General features: G+C 51.7%; 8 protein-coding genes across 8 annotated transcripts; 4 read left to right on the top strand and 4 right to left on the bottom strand.

Moving 5' to 3' along the window:
• Positions 1-1,312: 1,312 nt before the first annotated feature.
• N7498_007665 (uncharacterized protein) lies at positions 1,313-1,992 on the top strand (the record flags this gene model as incomplete). The annotated part of the gene is made up of 2 exons (XM_058454727.1): positions 1,313-1,520; positions 1,661-1,992. The coding sequence occupies 2 exons, from the start codon at positions 1,313-1,315 to the stop codon at positions 1,990-1,992; spliced, it is 540 nt and encodes a 179-aa protein (XP_058306976.1).
• Positions 1,993-2,415: 423 nt separating this feature from the next.
• N7498_007664 (uncharacterized protein) lies at positions 2,416-4,150 on the bottom strand (the record flags this gene model as incomplete). The annotated part of the gene is made up of 2 exons (XM_058454726.1): positions 2,416-3,590; positions 3,649-4,150. The coding sequence occupies 2 exons, from the start codon at positions 4,148-4,150 to the stop codon at positions 2,416-2,418; spliced, it is 1,677 nt and encodes a 558-aa protein (XP_058306975.1).
• Positions 4,151-5,898: 1,748 nt separating this feature from the next.
• Positions 5,899-7,686, top strand: N7498_007663 (uncharacterized protein; the record flags this gene model as incomplete). The annotated part of the gene is made up of 2 exons (XM_058454725.1): positions 5,899-5,971; positions 6,068-7,686. The coding sequence occupies 2 exons, from the start codon at positions 5,899-5,901 to the stop codon at positions 7,684-7,686; spliced, it is 1,692 nt and encodes a 563-aa protein (XP_058306974.1).
• A 446-nt stretch (positions 7,687-8,132) lies between these two features.
• N7498_007662 (GNAT family N-acetyltransferase) lies at positions 8,133-8,862 on the bottom strand (the record flags this gene model as incomplete). Its single annotated transcript, XM_058454724.1, has 3 exons — positions 8,133-8,159; positions 8,219-8,659; positions 8,719-8,862. The coding sequence occupies 3 exons, from the start codon at positions 8,860-8,862 to the stop codon at positions 8,133-8,135; spliced, it is 612 nt and encodes a 203-aa protein (XP_058306973.1).
• A 418-nt stretch (positions 8,863-9,280) lies between these two features.
• N7498_007661 (putative ribosome associated DnaJ chaperone Zuotin) lies at positions 9,281-10,739 on the bottom strand (the record flags this gene model as incomplete). Its single annotated transcript, XM_058454723.1, has 3 exons — positions 9,281-10,327; positions 10,378-10,518; positions 10,587-10,739. 3 exons carry the CDS (start codon positions 10,737-10,739, stop codon positions 9,281-9,283), a joined length of 1,341 nt encoding a protein of 446 aa, XP_058306972.1.
• Positions 10,740-11,070: 331 nt separating this feature from the next.
• N7498_007660 (LYR motif-containing protein) lies at positions 11,071-11,604 on the top strand (the record flags this gene model as incomplete). The annotated part of the gene is made up of 3 exons (XM_058454722.1): positions 11,071-11,143; positions 11,234-11,410; positions 11,510-11,604. The coding sequence occupies 3 exons, from the start codon at positions 11,071-11,073 to the stop codon at positions 11,602-11,604; spliced, it is 345 nt and encodes a 114-aa protein (XP_058306971.1).
• Positions 11,605-11,848: 244 nt separating this feature from the next.
• Positions 11,849-13,052, bottom strand: slt11 (Pre-mRNA-splicing factor ECM2; the record flags this gene model as incomplete). The annotated part of the gene is made up of 2 exons (XM_058454721.1): positions 11,849-12,859; positions 12,912-13,052. 2 exons carry the CDS (start codon positions 13,050-13,052, stop codon positions 11,849-11,851), a joined length of 1,152 nt encoding a protein of 383 aa, XP_058306970.1.
• A 565-nt stretch (positions 13,053-13,617) lies between these two features.
• On the top strand, positions 13,618-14,862 carry erg6 (sterol 24-C-methyltransferase; the record flags this gene model as incomplete). Its single annotated transcript, XM_058454720.1, has 3 exons — positions 13,618-13,821; positions 13,879-13,913; positions 13,968-14,862. The coding sequence occupies 3 exons, from the start codon at positions 13,618-13,620 to the stop codon at positions 14,860-14,862; spliced, it is 1,134 nt and encodes a 377-aa protein (XP_058306969.1).
• Between the last annotated feature and the right edge of the window lie 282 nt (positions 14,863-15,144).

Here is a 15,144-nt window from a genome sequence, read left to right as displayed (position 1 = left end):
GACATTCGCGTAAGCTCGATGTACAACATGGTAGCTTCACGCAGCAATGCCTCCATTTGGAAGATAGACATAATAATTTGGGGGCCAGGAATGAGACCTAGCCAACTAGAGCTACCGCTTACTTCCCAATTTAGGACTAGTGCTGGTGCTCTGTGGTATGGCTGCGCCTCTGACGTAACCAAGTACATTAGCTTCATGATGTGTCCACAACAAGCTTTCACTAAGACTCCAAGTAAGCTGGTAGACGTGTTTGTGTGTTGATCTATGTATCTGTAGTGCAGGCTGAGATAGGGAAACCTAGTGTATAGCCCTAATGAACTTAATTCCCGGGTTATCCCCTCGGGTATTGCATTGTTACAAGGGCCGTACATGTAGGGATTCGACAAGATCTATGATATATTACAGTGTTTCACGGCAGCGAATGAATTGCAGTAGAGAAGGAGTCATGGAAAGCGCACATATGCATTGGCCTGCCAGGATTAATAATCTACAGCGGCAAGGGCACGGCCTTCGTAATGTAAGATAAGTTACGGCCCCTGCAATAAGAAACCACTTGAAAGGCTGTTCAATCAACGATATACTACGGAGAGCCCAGTTCCCAAGAAGTAAGTAAGCACTTAGGCGCACAGCCTCAAGTCACATGCAGCTCATCATACCTCGCCGTCCCCAGTGTCTACGACCTTGCTGAGGCGAAATGATTCACTCCCCGTTGATGCTCGGCAGCAAATCTATCGCTCAGCTCACTTTGGCGTGTCTTCTCCACTATGTGCCTCCCAGCTGATAAAGGGCTCTCGAGAGTTGACGTGCCGCGAAACCGATTTGGTCCCAGTTGTTGCCCTCGAGGGTATTTCAGTTGCGACCAATGTTATGCCTTTGCGAGTTTGTGAGTGTCAGCTACTAGTCCACATGGTGAGCACTAATTGATGGCTGTGGGCCCCCTCCACCTCTCCCTTCCCTCGACCGGCCGCAGGAGCCGGCGAGAGGCTGCATATCTCGCTCGGCGCAGCCCCCACTCACAGAACATTACACCGCGTCGCCCAGTCAGCCTCCTCATGATGCGTCGTGCGCACCAGGGGTACTACAGGGCGCTTCAGTATTCAACCAGCCAATTAATTATAATTCCGCGGCGTCATGGTAACTACAATTGAGACGCTGAGGGTGGAAGCCGACACCACCATGGTGGCGCTAAGCTTTCCGGCGTTATAATAGGCTTGACTTTGTTTTGCATGGGCCCAACCTTCAGAGAAAGAGGGGGAGGGCTTCCGTCCCCGTCATACTGAACATGTCAATTCGTCGCTTCGCGAGTGCTACTATGAACGCAGAAGATTTAGCAGCGCGCGGCTTTCCAGATACCAACTGGGCCGATTACAACCTTGACGAGCTTGATACCTGTTTGTCGGACCTTCGCTCTTCTCGCCAAGTCCACAATCTACACCTTGTTTACGTCAAGCCAACGAACTTGCAGCCTATCAACATCCTTATTATCTGGATTAGCGGCTCCAGCGACGAACGCTCCCAAGGTGAGTTCTCATACTTGCCAAGAAGATGTTACCTCATGTTAGAAGTAATTCATACTCACCATACTCCACTGGTTAGCTCTTGCATATTTCACACGACTCATCAACGACCGAACACTCGACGAAAACGAGGGTATCCACAGCCACGGTGACTCGTACATTGTCATTCCTGACTCTCCTCATTGGAGCGACAAGCTCCGGCACGTTCGCCGATTTGGAGAGTCTATGTGATATCATCGGCTTTTATACTCAGCTGGAAGGCGCGGCTCTCAAGCTTAGATCAAACGAGACCCGCGCATTTGATTACTCGCTGGTTTACGACGACTGCAAGTCTATTTTCAAGGGGAAGATATCCTCTTGCCAGATCAGGCGCCCCGACGGTGAGGGTGGTGATGACTGCTTTACAGAGGAGTGGATCAAGGTGAGCCAGGCGGGGAGTCTGAAGTATGGCTACAGCTATACTCAGTTTTATTAGTTTTATCAGAGGCTTTGCTTGCCACATACCTGCGGGAGTTAATTTGTGAGTGACACTCGTTTAAGATCAGCAATCAGCAACCCGTAGGAGAATGGATGTAGAATGCATTTTCAACATGGCTTCAACAACATTAATATTGCAAAGATACGCATAATGTGGTGCAGCCCGAAGACAGTGACTCCGTCTGCTTTTTTCTCCCTATGAATGTTGTCGTTTTTAACAAAATGGTCTCGCACAGACTGCGGCATAACTGAAACTTTTGGCCACCAAACCCCGTACTGGAAACACTTGAGAGCCTGTACCGAGCAGCTGCCCTACTCTTCCTCCATCGCAATTGATGGGACATGGCCTTCACAACTAGTTGCACCGTGCTCGCCAATAGCTTCGTGTGTGGAATGACGATGGGGTATTGGACATACGCTCTCACGGACCCGGTGCGCGTTTGGCTTCGCAGTACCAGCAGCTGCATTCACTGTATATGCCGCCGTTGGTAGCGCGATAATACATTTCACTGGTCCATTCAAAGCTTTCAGAGATATTGCACTCTCTAGGTGTGTAATCATGGTCAATGAGCTGGCGACAACCACGACATACCCCCTTGGTCGTGTATTTGTAGTACTTTCTCGGCTGAAGCTGGTGTGTGAGCCAGGCTAGGCCAACATCCATCGTCGGAACGGCTGTTTTCAGCGGGTTTTCAAGTTTGATATCAATGAAAATCTTGTATTTTTTGGTCAAGCGTCTGCTAGTTTCCATCACGGTCGGCGAGTGCAGCCAGTCGATGTTGACCATATTCTGGATGAAGGTTCCCTGGCCGATCACAGCGCCAACTAAGTCGAGCGCGAAGTAACTGGTATTGCCCCAATAGTGGGACATCATGCGTCGGAAGTGCTCCCTCTCGCCAGGAGAGAGGCTTTGGAATTTACCTTTTGCCGCCGTCAAGGCATTTCTGTCGCGAACCGTGACTTCCATCTGGGTGCGAAGATCATCGATATTCTTGCACCAGTTTCCGCAAGGGTCAGTAAATATAAGCATGTCGTTTCCTACAGCCTGTACCAACCGACTTGGGAAAGTCATATTGTTCCAGTACTGCGGATTGCGCACGTTCTGACGGCCTTGGGGAATACCGTCAATATTGCAGATCGATCCCGGCATAGGATGGTTTGCTGTCAAGAGATCGCTAACATCCTGACGGAACTTGGCCACCATAAGTCGGCTGTGGTTGATGGTGAACCTACAGTTGTTGCATCTCGTCTTAAATGAGGCGTCGGCTATGCCGGTGTTCTTTTTGAAAGCTTCCTTGAGAGAATGTCCAATCCCACCTTTCGTCCAGGGTACTTCGTTGGGCTTACTACAGCGAGGGCATGCGAGCTCTTTGCTAGGCGAATCATCAAGATTGTCCCACCTTAGCTTAATATGTCGCTCAAATGCCTGTTGACAAGCCTCGGATGGTTTGTATTCTAGCATTCGATTATCAATGCAGTTGTTCACGGCCTCGAAAGGGAATCCTGTGCTCCAGGCGCTCAATTTTCCGTAGCGGATACAGTCCTCAAGGAAGTCTCGAGGGTGGAGCATGTGAGAGTGCCATATCATCAAAATGTCTAAAAGTCGATCAGCTTCTATTCATCTTCAAATTAAGTCTTCAAGTCTTCAACTCACCAAGCGGTGGCACATTATCCGCTGTCCATAAGATGCGTGTGTCACAATCAATAATACTCCTCTCGTATTCGGGATTCTCCAAATCTCTCATAGTGACTTGCGGTCGCGATATGGGGAGGAGATCAAACCACCATTTTGTGTACCGTTCAACCGCGCGTGCCGTATAGACGGCCCAACGCTTCTCGCGAATACGAACAAGAGCTTCGTTGGTTGAAGCAGGAAACCTTTCAGCTTCGGAATCGTAGATTCCAAAGATACCATTTTTATTTGAGACACGCCATCGTAGATCCTCCAGAACGGCAAGAAACTTCAAATGAGCAACGCACTGGTCTGGAGAGACAGGCAGTGAATCGGAGTGTGTCTCGCCAAAATTCAAATTGGGCAGCCCAAGCGCGATCTCATTGACCTGTTTGTAGGAGGGCGGGCGCTCGTCGGTTTTCTCGTCTATCGCAATAACATAGGAGAGTGCCTCCTCGGGCTTGTCGCCCGCGGTCACATCCATGCTTGTGTTTGACAAAAGGTGCACACAGCAAAGTTTATCTCGAGTGGAATCGGTGAGAAGTATTTGAAGAAGGCAAACCAACTGAAATTGCTTGGGCAGATGAAGCTGTAATTTTTAAATGACAACGTTGATGACGCCTATGATGTAATACAAATCGTTCACCTCGAAGGGAGGCTCCGTTAGGCTCCGTTGAGCTACACAAGTGAGGCAAACAGTATCTCTGGGAAGATAAATGCAACACGAGAAGAATATATGAGATTCGAGATGGTCAAGTAGTGTTTTTGTGAAAAATGAAGTTATGTCTGGTGTTATTTCGCAGCTTCCAATAATTCGCAGCTTGAATCAATGAAACAACCCCAATACCAATGCTATACTTCATATAAAGTATTCATAAGAGAATCTGTTTTCGAAATATGTACAGCTGTTGATACGTGAACCATCCCGGGAACTGCCGACGATCACCGCCTCTCGACTACCCCGCGCCACTAGATAGTTGTGTTTTCAACCGTGGGCTACCGGTTCATCATATGAGGTGGGGGGATTGGAACGTTATTTTCGCAGCCTTTGAAGGGTCCTATTGGTAAGAACGTCCTTACTGAACGCATGGCATGTTATAGGGGCTGAGAGTTGGAAGATGGCTGACCATTGGTGAAGATGGGCTAGACTCTCATCGCCAAATAATCTCACCACTTCTAAATAATGGTGGGAAAGAGGAAGAAACACCATTGGAAGTCTACCTCTTCCCACCCGAGGAACATTATGAGGCTAGAGGAAAGGCCGGTTCACTCAAGAGTATACGGACTCTCACGTAGCTTGATCACTGTTAACTAAGGCGGAGACAGGACGCTTGCCTATCATCTCTATTTTTAAAGGCCTTAAAACTCTGCAGTCTGGTTCCAATAGCTCTAGCCATACGATCATTATTAAACTTAATTTCAAACACTGGCTCTTCTGAAATACAGCTCCCGGAGGCGGGCGGGTGGGGCCCGTGGCTGTCACTGGTATAACCATGGGCCTGGCATTTTATTTCTATTTCCGGGCCTACGCTTACTCTGTCGGATAAATCATGAGCAAAATGGTGCCATAAGCGAGTATAGGATGTGCTCATACACGTCATATGCCAAAGGTCAAAACAACATGATCTACCTCTAACCTAACACAATACCCTTTCTGTGAGAATTTCTAAGGAAAACGCATACAAAACTGTTCTCTCACACCGCTACTCGGTGATCCATGAAAGAACTGGACAGATAAACCGGAGAGAAGGTGATGTAGATGAGCAGACTGCATATACGGGCTGATTATGGAGCCCAGTTTTCGAATAACTATCCTCATAGGCCTAGCTGACCAATCAGCAGCCGTCTGGGTAGAGAGATGCCGACCAGTATTGGTGCCTTAGGATGAGGGCTTCAATCTTCAACAAAATAAGCGTAAATATGTGACTTGGGCTTCTCTGAAAATGTATGTTAAATAGGATAAGCCCTGGATGACTAACAACCTTGACCTAGGGCGCGAAGTTCTACGAGAGAGCGTTTTTTCGGAAGGATTAGAATGATACATTTTACTAAAGGCATCCATGATAGTATCTTTCTTATCGGACAAAGAAAGTTTATGATCTGACTACCCCGAATCCCCGCTATTACGTTATGGCAGAGCGGCATTCTGACCGCGGAGTGGATCTTGACTCATGAACCGTTATCGCGAGCTATCGCGAACAAACCCCGCTTCATCAACCAATCCAACGCATAATGTCCACAGAGCAGCATCCGGGGGCGTCAGAGTGCTTCGATATTCATGATGTACATGAAGTGAACGATAACTGTCCGTGCGCCCGTTGCGATTGACCGAGGATTATGCTGACCTCAACAGTTACATTCGCACTAGATGACATTGACATTGACATTGACATACAAGCAGTCACTGAGCAGTGTCTGGATTCAGATGTTAAGAATAATGTCTACGATATCTCTCCATCCTTGATGAGGCTAGCCTCTACACCTGATCCAACAAACGACTTCTCGGCTTCATTTCCTTCCACCGAGCCATTTGCTGACTACCTGAACACTCCATCTGTGCAAGGTTCGTGGAGCAGTCAAAATGAGTTCCAGAATGATGTTCTACCGGCCACTATATCGAGAGACTCTTCGTGGGCCTCAGCACCCAACTTAGACACTATCGGCCCATGTACAGCTTTCGACCCTGCTCAAACAACAGACACCGTACCCAGTTTCCCAGTGACTCTTTCCCAAGCTCTACATACTCCCCCTAGCAGAAGGACTTTGCCTCGTCGGAGGAGTCGATATCATATCTCCCGGTCAGAGCAGAAAGCGACTCCGACTTATACTCCCATGTCATCTTTCCTAGATCCGATGCAGCGATGGCAGGAATCTCCACCAGAGGATGAGCCAGCATCCCTGACCGCGATCATGAATGCAATGGGTGATATTCCATCAAGTTCAAGTGCCAGTCCACAAGACCATGGTAGATTGGCGAACACATTTCAGCATCACTGTCGGGCCCCGTCGACTACCAGCGCCGAATCAAGCCCGTCCTCCACTGACTCGGCTTGGTCATCAACAGGTGGCTCGACATCTCGATATGGTCGAAACCGACGATCTCGCGTAACCAAAAACAAGGCAAATGATGGCAAGCCCCGCATCTTCTGTTGCACGTTCTGCTGCGACCGCTTCAGAACACGATACGAATGGGTCCGCCACGAAATGACCCTCCACCTAAATCTAGAAACCTGGTACTGCGCGCCCCTCGGCCCGTCAGTCTTCTCCCCAGTCACAGGAAGACAACACTGCGCATACTGCAACGCACTGGACCCATCACAGGCTCATCTGACCGAGCACAAATACGACGCTTGCCAAACACTATCAAAAGAACTCCGCTCCTTCAATCGCAAAGACCATCTCGTCCAACACCTCCGCCACTTCCACCACGTCCAAACAATCCCGCTCATCGACGACTGGAAAATCGAAACGAAGAATATAACGTCGCGATGTGGATTCTGCTCCGAGACCATGAACAATTGGGGCGAGCGAACAGATCATCTCGCGAAGCATTTCAAGCGCGGATATACAATGAAAGATTGGAAAGGAGAACACGAATTCCCACCATCCATCACAGCGCATTTGAAAAATGCATACCCGCCATACCTCCTCGGATGGGAATCCGAGAGTATAGTTCCTTTCTCTGCAACCAGCACGGATGTCCGTCATCAATACGCGCAGGTTTCTTCAAGGGTGTTCGCTGCCGAGAGGAAAGAGGCTGGAACTAAGGGCATTGTATTTCCAGATCCAAATAAGTCGGAGTTTGATAACTTTTTGAATGTCTTTACCCGGCACCTGGGTCGGTATGCTCGAGGGCAGATGGAGCTTGGGGTTATTCCGACCGACGAGATGTTCCAGAAAGAGTCGAGAAGGGTGCTTTTCGATGGTGAGGATGCTTGGGATCAAACTATTGCTGATAACCCGGACTGGTTGTCTGCGTTTCGACGGCTACATTGTGGACCGGTTCATGACAGCGGATGAATCAATGAGTCCATGAAAAGTGTGAAGTTAACAAATTGATACCTTGACGCTACGCATTCGATGTGCGAATTTTGCCTCCAACAAAAGCCTTGTGTACGTGCTTCAGCCCCAACACACTTGGGGCTTAACCTGTGCAGATCTCAATGAGGTTCAAGTCCCTTGCAGTGCCTCATGGCTCTACTTCACAGCATAAAGTGAACACTCGGTCAAGTACAGCTTTTTCAACCTCCTTATCCTCCATGTTCCATATACACTGCAGACGATAATGGAAGATCTCAAGTCTTGGTTTATAGAGCCAGAGTATGATGCAATTGAACCGTACAGTAAGCGGCCTTCTGAGCTGAAGAATGAAGCGTGGAAAGAGGGCCAGGCGAATGTACCAAGATTAGAGCGAGCTTTTATATATATTTTTGTAAACCGTAGCAGAACAGGGCACCCGTGTGGACTCAAACCCTCGAACCAACAGGCAAAACCTATAAATCATCAGTACAACTCAACCACGTATCCAAACCAAGGTTGAAAAAGTACATACCATATCATACCACCCACCTCCCGCAAAGCGAACCTCACTCACCCCCAAATTCTCAAACCCTGCACTCTCATAAAACCCAACCAAATAATCATGCGCAATAAGCGCCACCCGCTCCCCATCCATATTATCCTTAACGTACTTCACATAATCCTTCACAAGCGCCCTCCCGATCCCACCGCGCTGAAACTCGGGCGTCATGACCACAGAATGCATAGCGATGGTCTTTCCGTTGGGATCGTTGCCGATGAGTTGGCCGCCAGAAGTCAAGGGCTTACCGGCCGGTAAGGAGCGCCAGTGTTCGGGCATAAGCATTGATCCATCAGTTATGACGGGAGAGGATGTTCTGTTCCCGATAACATGGCCGATTAAGCGGTCGTTGCTGGGTTCTCTGAGGAAGAGGCCTAGGCTTAGGGTGGGGGATTGGGTGAGGCGGTAAGTGAACTGAGAGTTGTTAGTTCACTGATACTTCTGATGCAGATAGGGGGATTGGATGAATGTACTTTTTCTTCGGAACATCGCTCTTGTTCCGGGAATGCGGATTCGACAATCACGCAGGACTTGACGTCTGCGATTGATAGAGGACGGAGGTAGAAGTCCAGGCCCGATAGGGCAGAGCATTGATCTAGGTGGGTAGTTGAGGGCATTTTGAATTATCAGACGTTAATCCCGGTCACATTGTTCTGGCAATCTATGGGATCTGTTCTGATTTTATAGAAATTGAATGAGGAGTCATGGTTTTACACCCTACGGAGCGCACCCTACGACCCACTCCCGGGATCCACTTTTTGCACCCTACAGACTGGGGTCCGAGGGTCCAGGTAGTGGGTAGCTAGGTAAAGAGAATGATCGGGCAAGCAAAGGCGATAAAAGGTAACAGGCTAATCGAGTTTCGAATCCGGTCTGTCTGATGCTAGCAGGTCTTCAAGGCGAGGTATATATCTAGAGAAGCTACGTCCGCGCAAGCTCGAAATAGAATTCATGGACGATATTTTATAATGCATTCGTCTTCTATAACATAAACACAAGTCATCACCCGGCCAAGCCGGTCATCAGGAATCTAATTTAAGCAAAGACCTTGACATCACCAGCCTTGAGCTTACCAGCCTCAACGAGACGCTTAGCCTCAGCAGTATAAGCAGCCTTGACAGCACCGCCGTCCTTGCCAGCAATAGTAAGCTTCTCGGCCAGAACAGCAAGCTCATCGACATCAATCTTGCCCATGATAAGCTCAACATCACCGAGCACAGAGTCAACCTGGGAAGCAGAGGCCTCGCCATCGGCAAAGTAGTTGACCTCCTTGACGGAGCCCTTGAGAACACGCTTGTTCTTCTTAGCGGCGTTCTTGGCAGCCTCCTTGGCCTTCTTGTTCTTCTCGCGCTCGGCCTTGGCGGTCTCCTCGGCGTCCTTCTTGCGCTGCTCCTCTTCAGCCTTGGCACGCTCCTTCTCCTCCTGCTGGCGCTTGAGCTCGTCCTCCTTGGCCTTGCGCTTTGCGTCCTTGCCGGCACGGGCCTGCTGGCGGAACTTCTTGATACGCTCATCCTGAGCGAGGACCTCGTCGACCATCTCGCGCAGGCGGGCAATGTCCTCACCCTTGCGCTTGCGACGGGCATTGGCGTTCTTCTTCTCGGTTTGACGCTTCTGGTCACGGCCCTCACCATCATCGGGAATATCCTCGTCGAGGTACTCGAACGAGCGCCACGAGTCGAAGTTGTACCAGAAGTTGTAGAAGGTCTCGACTTCCTCCTGGGTGCTGTCCTCGTTACCGAACTGGGGAACGGGCTGCTTGTTGGAGAAACGGCCCTCGGCGACAAAGACGGGGCTCCAGGCCTTGTAGAAGCCCTTCTTGGTGAGGTCCTTCTTGCTGGGGGTGTCGACGTCGGCGGCCTCGTCGACGGAGTCGAATTGGCGGCGGCGGGTGGGGTCCAGGAGCAGCTCGGTGGCCTTCTGGATACACTTGAAGAAACGGTCGTCCTCATCGGACTGGCCCATGGCGGCCTTCTTGTCGGGGTGGTGGCGGAGAACCTTCTTGCGGTGGGCACGCTTGATCATATCGGGGGTTGCGCGCCAGCGGTACTTGGACAAACCGAGAACGGCGTAGTGGTCCTGGCCCTGTTGATTGTTAGAGAGCTCCTATATCGTCGACTGATAAAGAAACTGACCTTCCAGTCCTTGGCCTCACGCTGAAGCATCATGGGGTCCTCATTCTCAGAGAAGTCATCGTCATCATCCTCCTCGGTCTTCTTGACGGTGTTCTGAGCCTGGATGCGCTCATCCTCGGAGAAAGTGCGGTGGTGACGCTTCTATAGGGGGGTCAGTAACGAAAGAAAAGGCTGCCCGCATCAGCAGGTAGATAACGGAGATCACATACGCGGCGGGCGTGGGCAAGGAAATGCGGGCCCACGGGCTCGATAGTGCGCTGAGTGGCAGGGGAGAGGCCACCGACGGGCTTGAAGTCCTTGTCGGCAGTCCAGCCCGAAGGCAGAGACGGGAGAGAAACGTTGACAACCTGAACAGAAGCCATTGCGTTGGATTGTGATGGACGGACAAAGCGTTGTGGGAGCGGCGCTGGATTTTTTTGCGTACCTTTTTTTTCTGCCTCGAATGCCCGCCCGCCAATCACAACTCGGATGATCGGGATTCGAGTTACTTCGCTACTTTTGACGTCGTCGGATCTTGGTTTTTGAGCTTTCGTGGGGATATTCTTGTTCTTTGACCCTTCTTTGATTCTCTCAGTACTTCGTTTGCTTTGAGCGACTCATCCGACCTTCCATTTACCACCTGGGCTCGCCCGATCACATTTGCCTCCGACCAATACAATCTCTAAGAGTCTCCCTGACCTCACAATCTCTACAATGGCTACCCCCAGTCTCCCTGCACTTAGCGCATACCGTCAGATCCTGCGTGCTACCCGCGTGGCCTTTGCAAGTATGTTACAGCCCATACTCTATGCGCTTTGCGCTGCGACACGCCAATGCAAGCACGATAACGAGAACGAAATACTAACAAACTGCCTAGACGACTCCCGTGTCCTCCTGGCCGCCCGTGCAGAGGCCCGCCGGAACTTTGATCAGAACCGCCGGGTCGGTGTCGACACCGGCATGCAGATCAACCAGGCCATCGAGGTTGCGAGCATTCTGCGCCACAACATCGTCCAAGGATCCCGTGAGGATGGAAACGAGGATGCCAAGTGGGGTATGTAGTGTTCCCTGTGTCAGAAAAACTGGCAACACGTCTATGGTTATCGGTGGACAATGCGTTGACTGGATGAATGCTAACGGCTGCCGACTACAGAGCTGAACATCCACGACCAAATCGAGCGTGGCGACAACGACACGATCAAGGTTGGCAACAAGGACGTCAAGATCCACAAGGCCTGCTCATCGTGATTCCAAACCCCCTTCGCATACATACTACTTCCACGACATGCTACAAGCACAGCTGTGAGAGACAAAAAAAGCCAGCGCTGCTGGATGTGTATTATACTATACCCAACTCTTTTGTTACATTTGGCGTCCCCGGGGTATTTTTAAGATAGATACTGCATAGAACAATCCTGAAGAGAAACATGAACCAAGCCAACGCCCGCTGTGTATAACCATGCAACTTCCCCTAACTTAACTCCAACACTTTTTAATCGCCGTTCATACTGGCGTACTGGACATCGCTGGATCCTGGTGGTGGCGCCACAGCGTAGCTCTGGGCCTTCTCCTGGGTGGTAGCGTCACCAGCAGCCGTAATGGCCTTCCTATCGGACTGGCCCTTGGCCGGGGCGCCGACGGCGGCTCTGCCCTCACGAGCATTTTGGATTCGCTCCTCGCGATCAAGGTTATCAAGAGGCTTAGGCTTACCCCAGCGCACGCGTAACGGGCATCCTTGGATAATGGCCTTGCCTTGACACTTCTCTGCAGCGGCCTCGGCTTCGGCGCGGTTGACGTAGTTGACGAAGGCGCAGTGGGAGCGGTGCGAGCAGACGAGCGAGCGAAGCTGGCCAAACTCTGAGAAGAACGATCGCAAGGCGTGTTCCGGCAGATCGTCCTCCACGCCGGTCACGAAGAGAGATGTAATATTGGGGTCGGAAGGAGGCCTGATGTCTGCGGCCGACGGCGGGAGTTGTGCAGTGCCGGGGAAAGCACGTCCGCCGCGAGCACCACCGCGTCCGCCACGTCCGGGTAACCGATTGCCCAACCGACCCTCACTCGTGCGCGTAGGTCCCGGCCCATTTCCATACCGACTATGTGTGCGCGGCTGGTCCTTCGAGCTAGACTCTTCCGCCTCATCTCCCTCCGACGGTCCCTCAATCCGTCGTGGCTTCCGGTAGTAGGGTTCGCTGTTGGCCAAACGCCGGAGCAGCTCGCGCGCCTTGTCGTCGGTCTTCTCGTATTCCTCGATCGCACCGAGTCCCTCTTCGATTTCCTTCTCGTGGTTCTGCGCATAGTATTCGCGGTTGATAGAGCTCTCGGGACCAGGCGCCACCATCTTCAAAGCGGCATCACGGACCACGATCGGCAAGCCGAAAGACAGATCCAGCATGCAGCATTGGCAGCAGTTCTTCAGGCGCGCGCAGGTCAGGCAAATGTTGGTGCGCTTCTGGCGCGAGGTACGGTCGGCTTTCCAGCGGAAGATGGTAAAGGGTCGCGTACACTGGTCTCGTTAGCTTCGCGTCGAGGTGGAGGGGCGGATGAGTAAAACTTACAATCTTGCATTCTGCGCCGTGGTCTTCCTTGATCATTTGCACGTAGGGGTTTTCGGGAAGACAGTTTTCACAGACGGATGGAAAGTCGGTCGACTCCCAGCCGGAGCGGTTGAGGTCGTGCTTGATCTGTGGTGCCGCCATGTTGTGTGGAGAGAGCAAGACGAGATCTTTCTCAGAGAAGTTGATAGTACGGTGGCGGTGTGTGGCTGGTGAGCCACGTGACTTTCCTGCGTCGGATCACGATGCGGATCACGGTCTGTATTCCAATGGGAAGGGCCCTAATAATGACCTGATGGCTATCGGATGTATGCCATTCGATCCGAGACGGCCCATCTGCGTCATGCCTGATGCCTGACCGACCCCAGATCACCGCGACCAACATCAGGTCACCGCAGGCAGAGACCGGAGGGGCCACAGGCCGAACCCGCCACAACACGGAACAGCGCGACTCCGCTGCTCCAGACTCGACTCGGTCTAGTTTAGGGGCTCCGTGATTGGCAGAAAAAGTTGCTTCTAATCTCCTTTCGCAACCTCCCTTTCTTCTAATTCACTTCAATTCTCTTATAATTCTCCTTCTACGCACCGTCGTTCCCTCAATTGCACTTTCGCATTCCTTTTCGTGGACCGGTGTCTTTTTTCTTTCGCCGCTTGTTGAATTCTCCTCCTTCCCCCTTTTAATCCCCACATTTTCTCCAAACCCTTCGCAATGGCTCCTACTGCTCTCGAACGCGAGGACGTCTCGCGCGATGCTGCCTTCAACCAGGCTCTGCACGGCAAGTCGGCCAAGGCCCGTGGTGGTCTGACTGCCATGCGTGGCAAGGACGCTGCTGCCCAGAAGGCCGCCGTCGACGAGTACTTCAAGCACTGGGACAACAAGGGCCACGCCGACGAGACCGACGCTGATCGTGAGGTATGATACTCTGTGCAGGTCCATCCAGTGGCACCGCTAACATTGTTATGCGCGCAGGCTCGCCGCAACGAATACGCTACCCTGACCCGACAGTACGTGATCCCCTTTGCGCAAACCACTGCACCAAGATACTAACTTCTCCCCAGCTACTACAACCTGGCCACCGACTTCTACGAGTACGGCTGGGGCTCCTCCTTCCACTTTTGCCGTTTCGCCTACGGCGAGCCCTTCTACCAGGCCATCGCCCGCCACGAGCACTACCTCGCCATGCAGACCGGCATCACCGAGAACATGAAGGTTCTGGACGTCGGCTGCGGTGTCGGTGGACCTGCCCGTGAGATCGTCAAGTTCACCGGTGCCCACGTCACCGGCCTCAACAACAACGACTACCAGATCGACCGCGCCACCCACTACGCTGAGAAGCAGGGTCTGTCCGACAAGATGGCCTTCGTCAAGGGCGACTTCATGCAGATGAAGTTCCCGGACAACAGCTTCGATGCCGTCTACGCCATTGAGGCCACCGTGCACGCTCCCGAGCTGGTCGGCGTCTACTCTGAGATCTTCCGCGTTCTCAAGCCCGGCGGCACCTTCGGTGTCTACGAGTGGCTGATGACCGACGAGTACAACAACGATGACCCCGAGCACCGCCGCATCCGTCTCGGTATCGAGCAGGGTGACGGTATCTCCAACATGGTCCGCATCTCCGAGGGCCTCAAGGCCATGAAGGACGCCGGCTTCGAGCTCCAGCACCACGAGGATCTGGCTGCCCGCCCCGACGCCACCCCCTGGTACTACCCGCTGGCCGGTTCTTTCAAGCACATGGGTTCCGTCTGGGACTTCTTCACCATCGCCCGCATGACCTGGTGGGGTCGTGGTCTTGCCCACCGCTTCGTCGGTGCCGGTGAGACCATTGGTCTCTTCCCCAAGGGCTCCCAGAAGACCGCTGACTCTCTTGCTCTGGCTGGTGACTGCCTGGTTGAGGGTGCTCAAAAGAACCTGTTCACGCCCATGTACCTGATGGTTGGCAAGAAGCCCGAGTAAATTAAAAAGGCGGTTTCATTTTGTCACGTCTCGCGGCTTTTTGCTCCAAATTCCCAAGATGGTTTCACTTCTGCTGTTCATTATTTTGCCCTATGCCGCTAGGAGACGTCCCTTTGGCGTTCTCACCGTGCCCGATGGCGTTGGTGCTGATTTCTCTTCTTTTTGTTTCTTTTGGATCGAGATAGATATGTAATAGTTATTGAGGCAAGAATCATGAAGCAAGAATAGCATTTTCTCACATGTTCTATTGGAATTGTATGAGGTAGCAACCTCGGTAGACTA

This window comes from Penicillium cinerascens (genome assembly GCF_028974065.1).
Source record: "Penicillium cinerascens strain IBT 15544 chromosome Unknown contig_9_segment0_segment0, whole genome shotgun sequence".
NCBI classification, from domain to species: Eukaryota; Fungi; Ascomycota; class Eurotiomycetes; order Eurotiales; family Aspergillaceae; genus Penicillium; species Penicillium cinerascens.
Note: the sequence above shows the minus strand (reverse complement) of the source record. Positions and strands in the feature narration are given on the sequence as shown.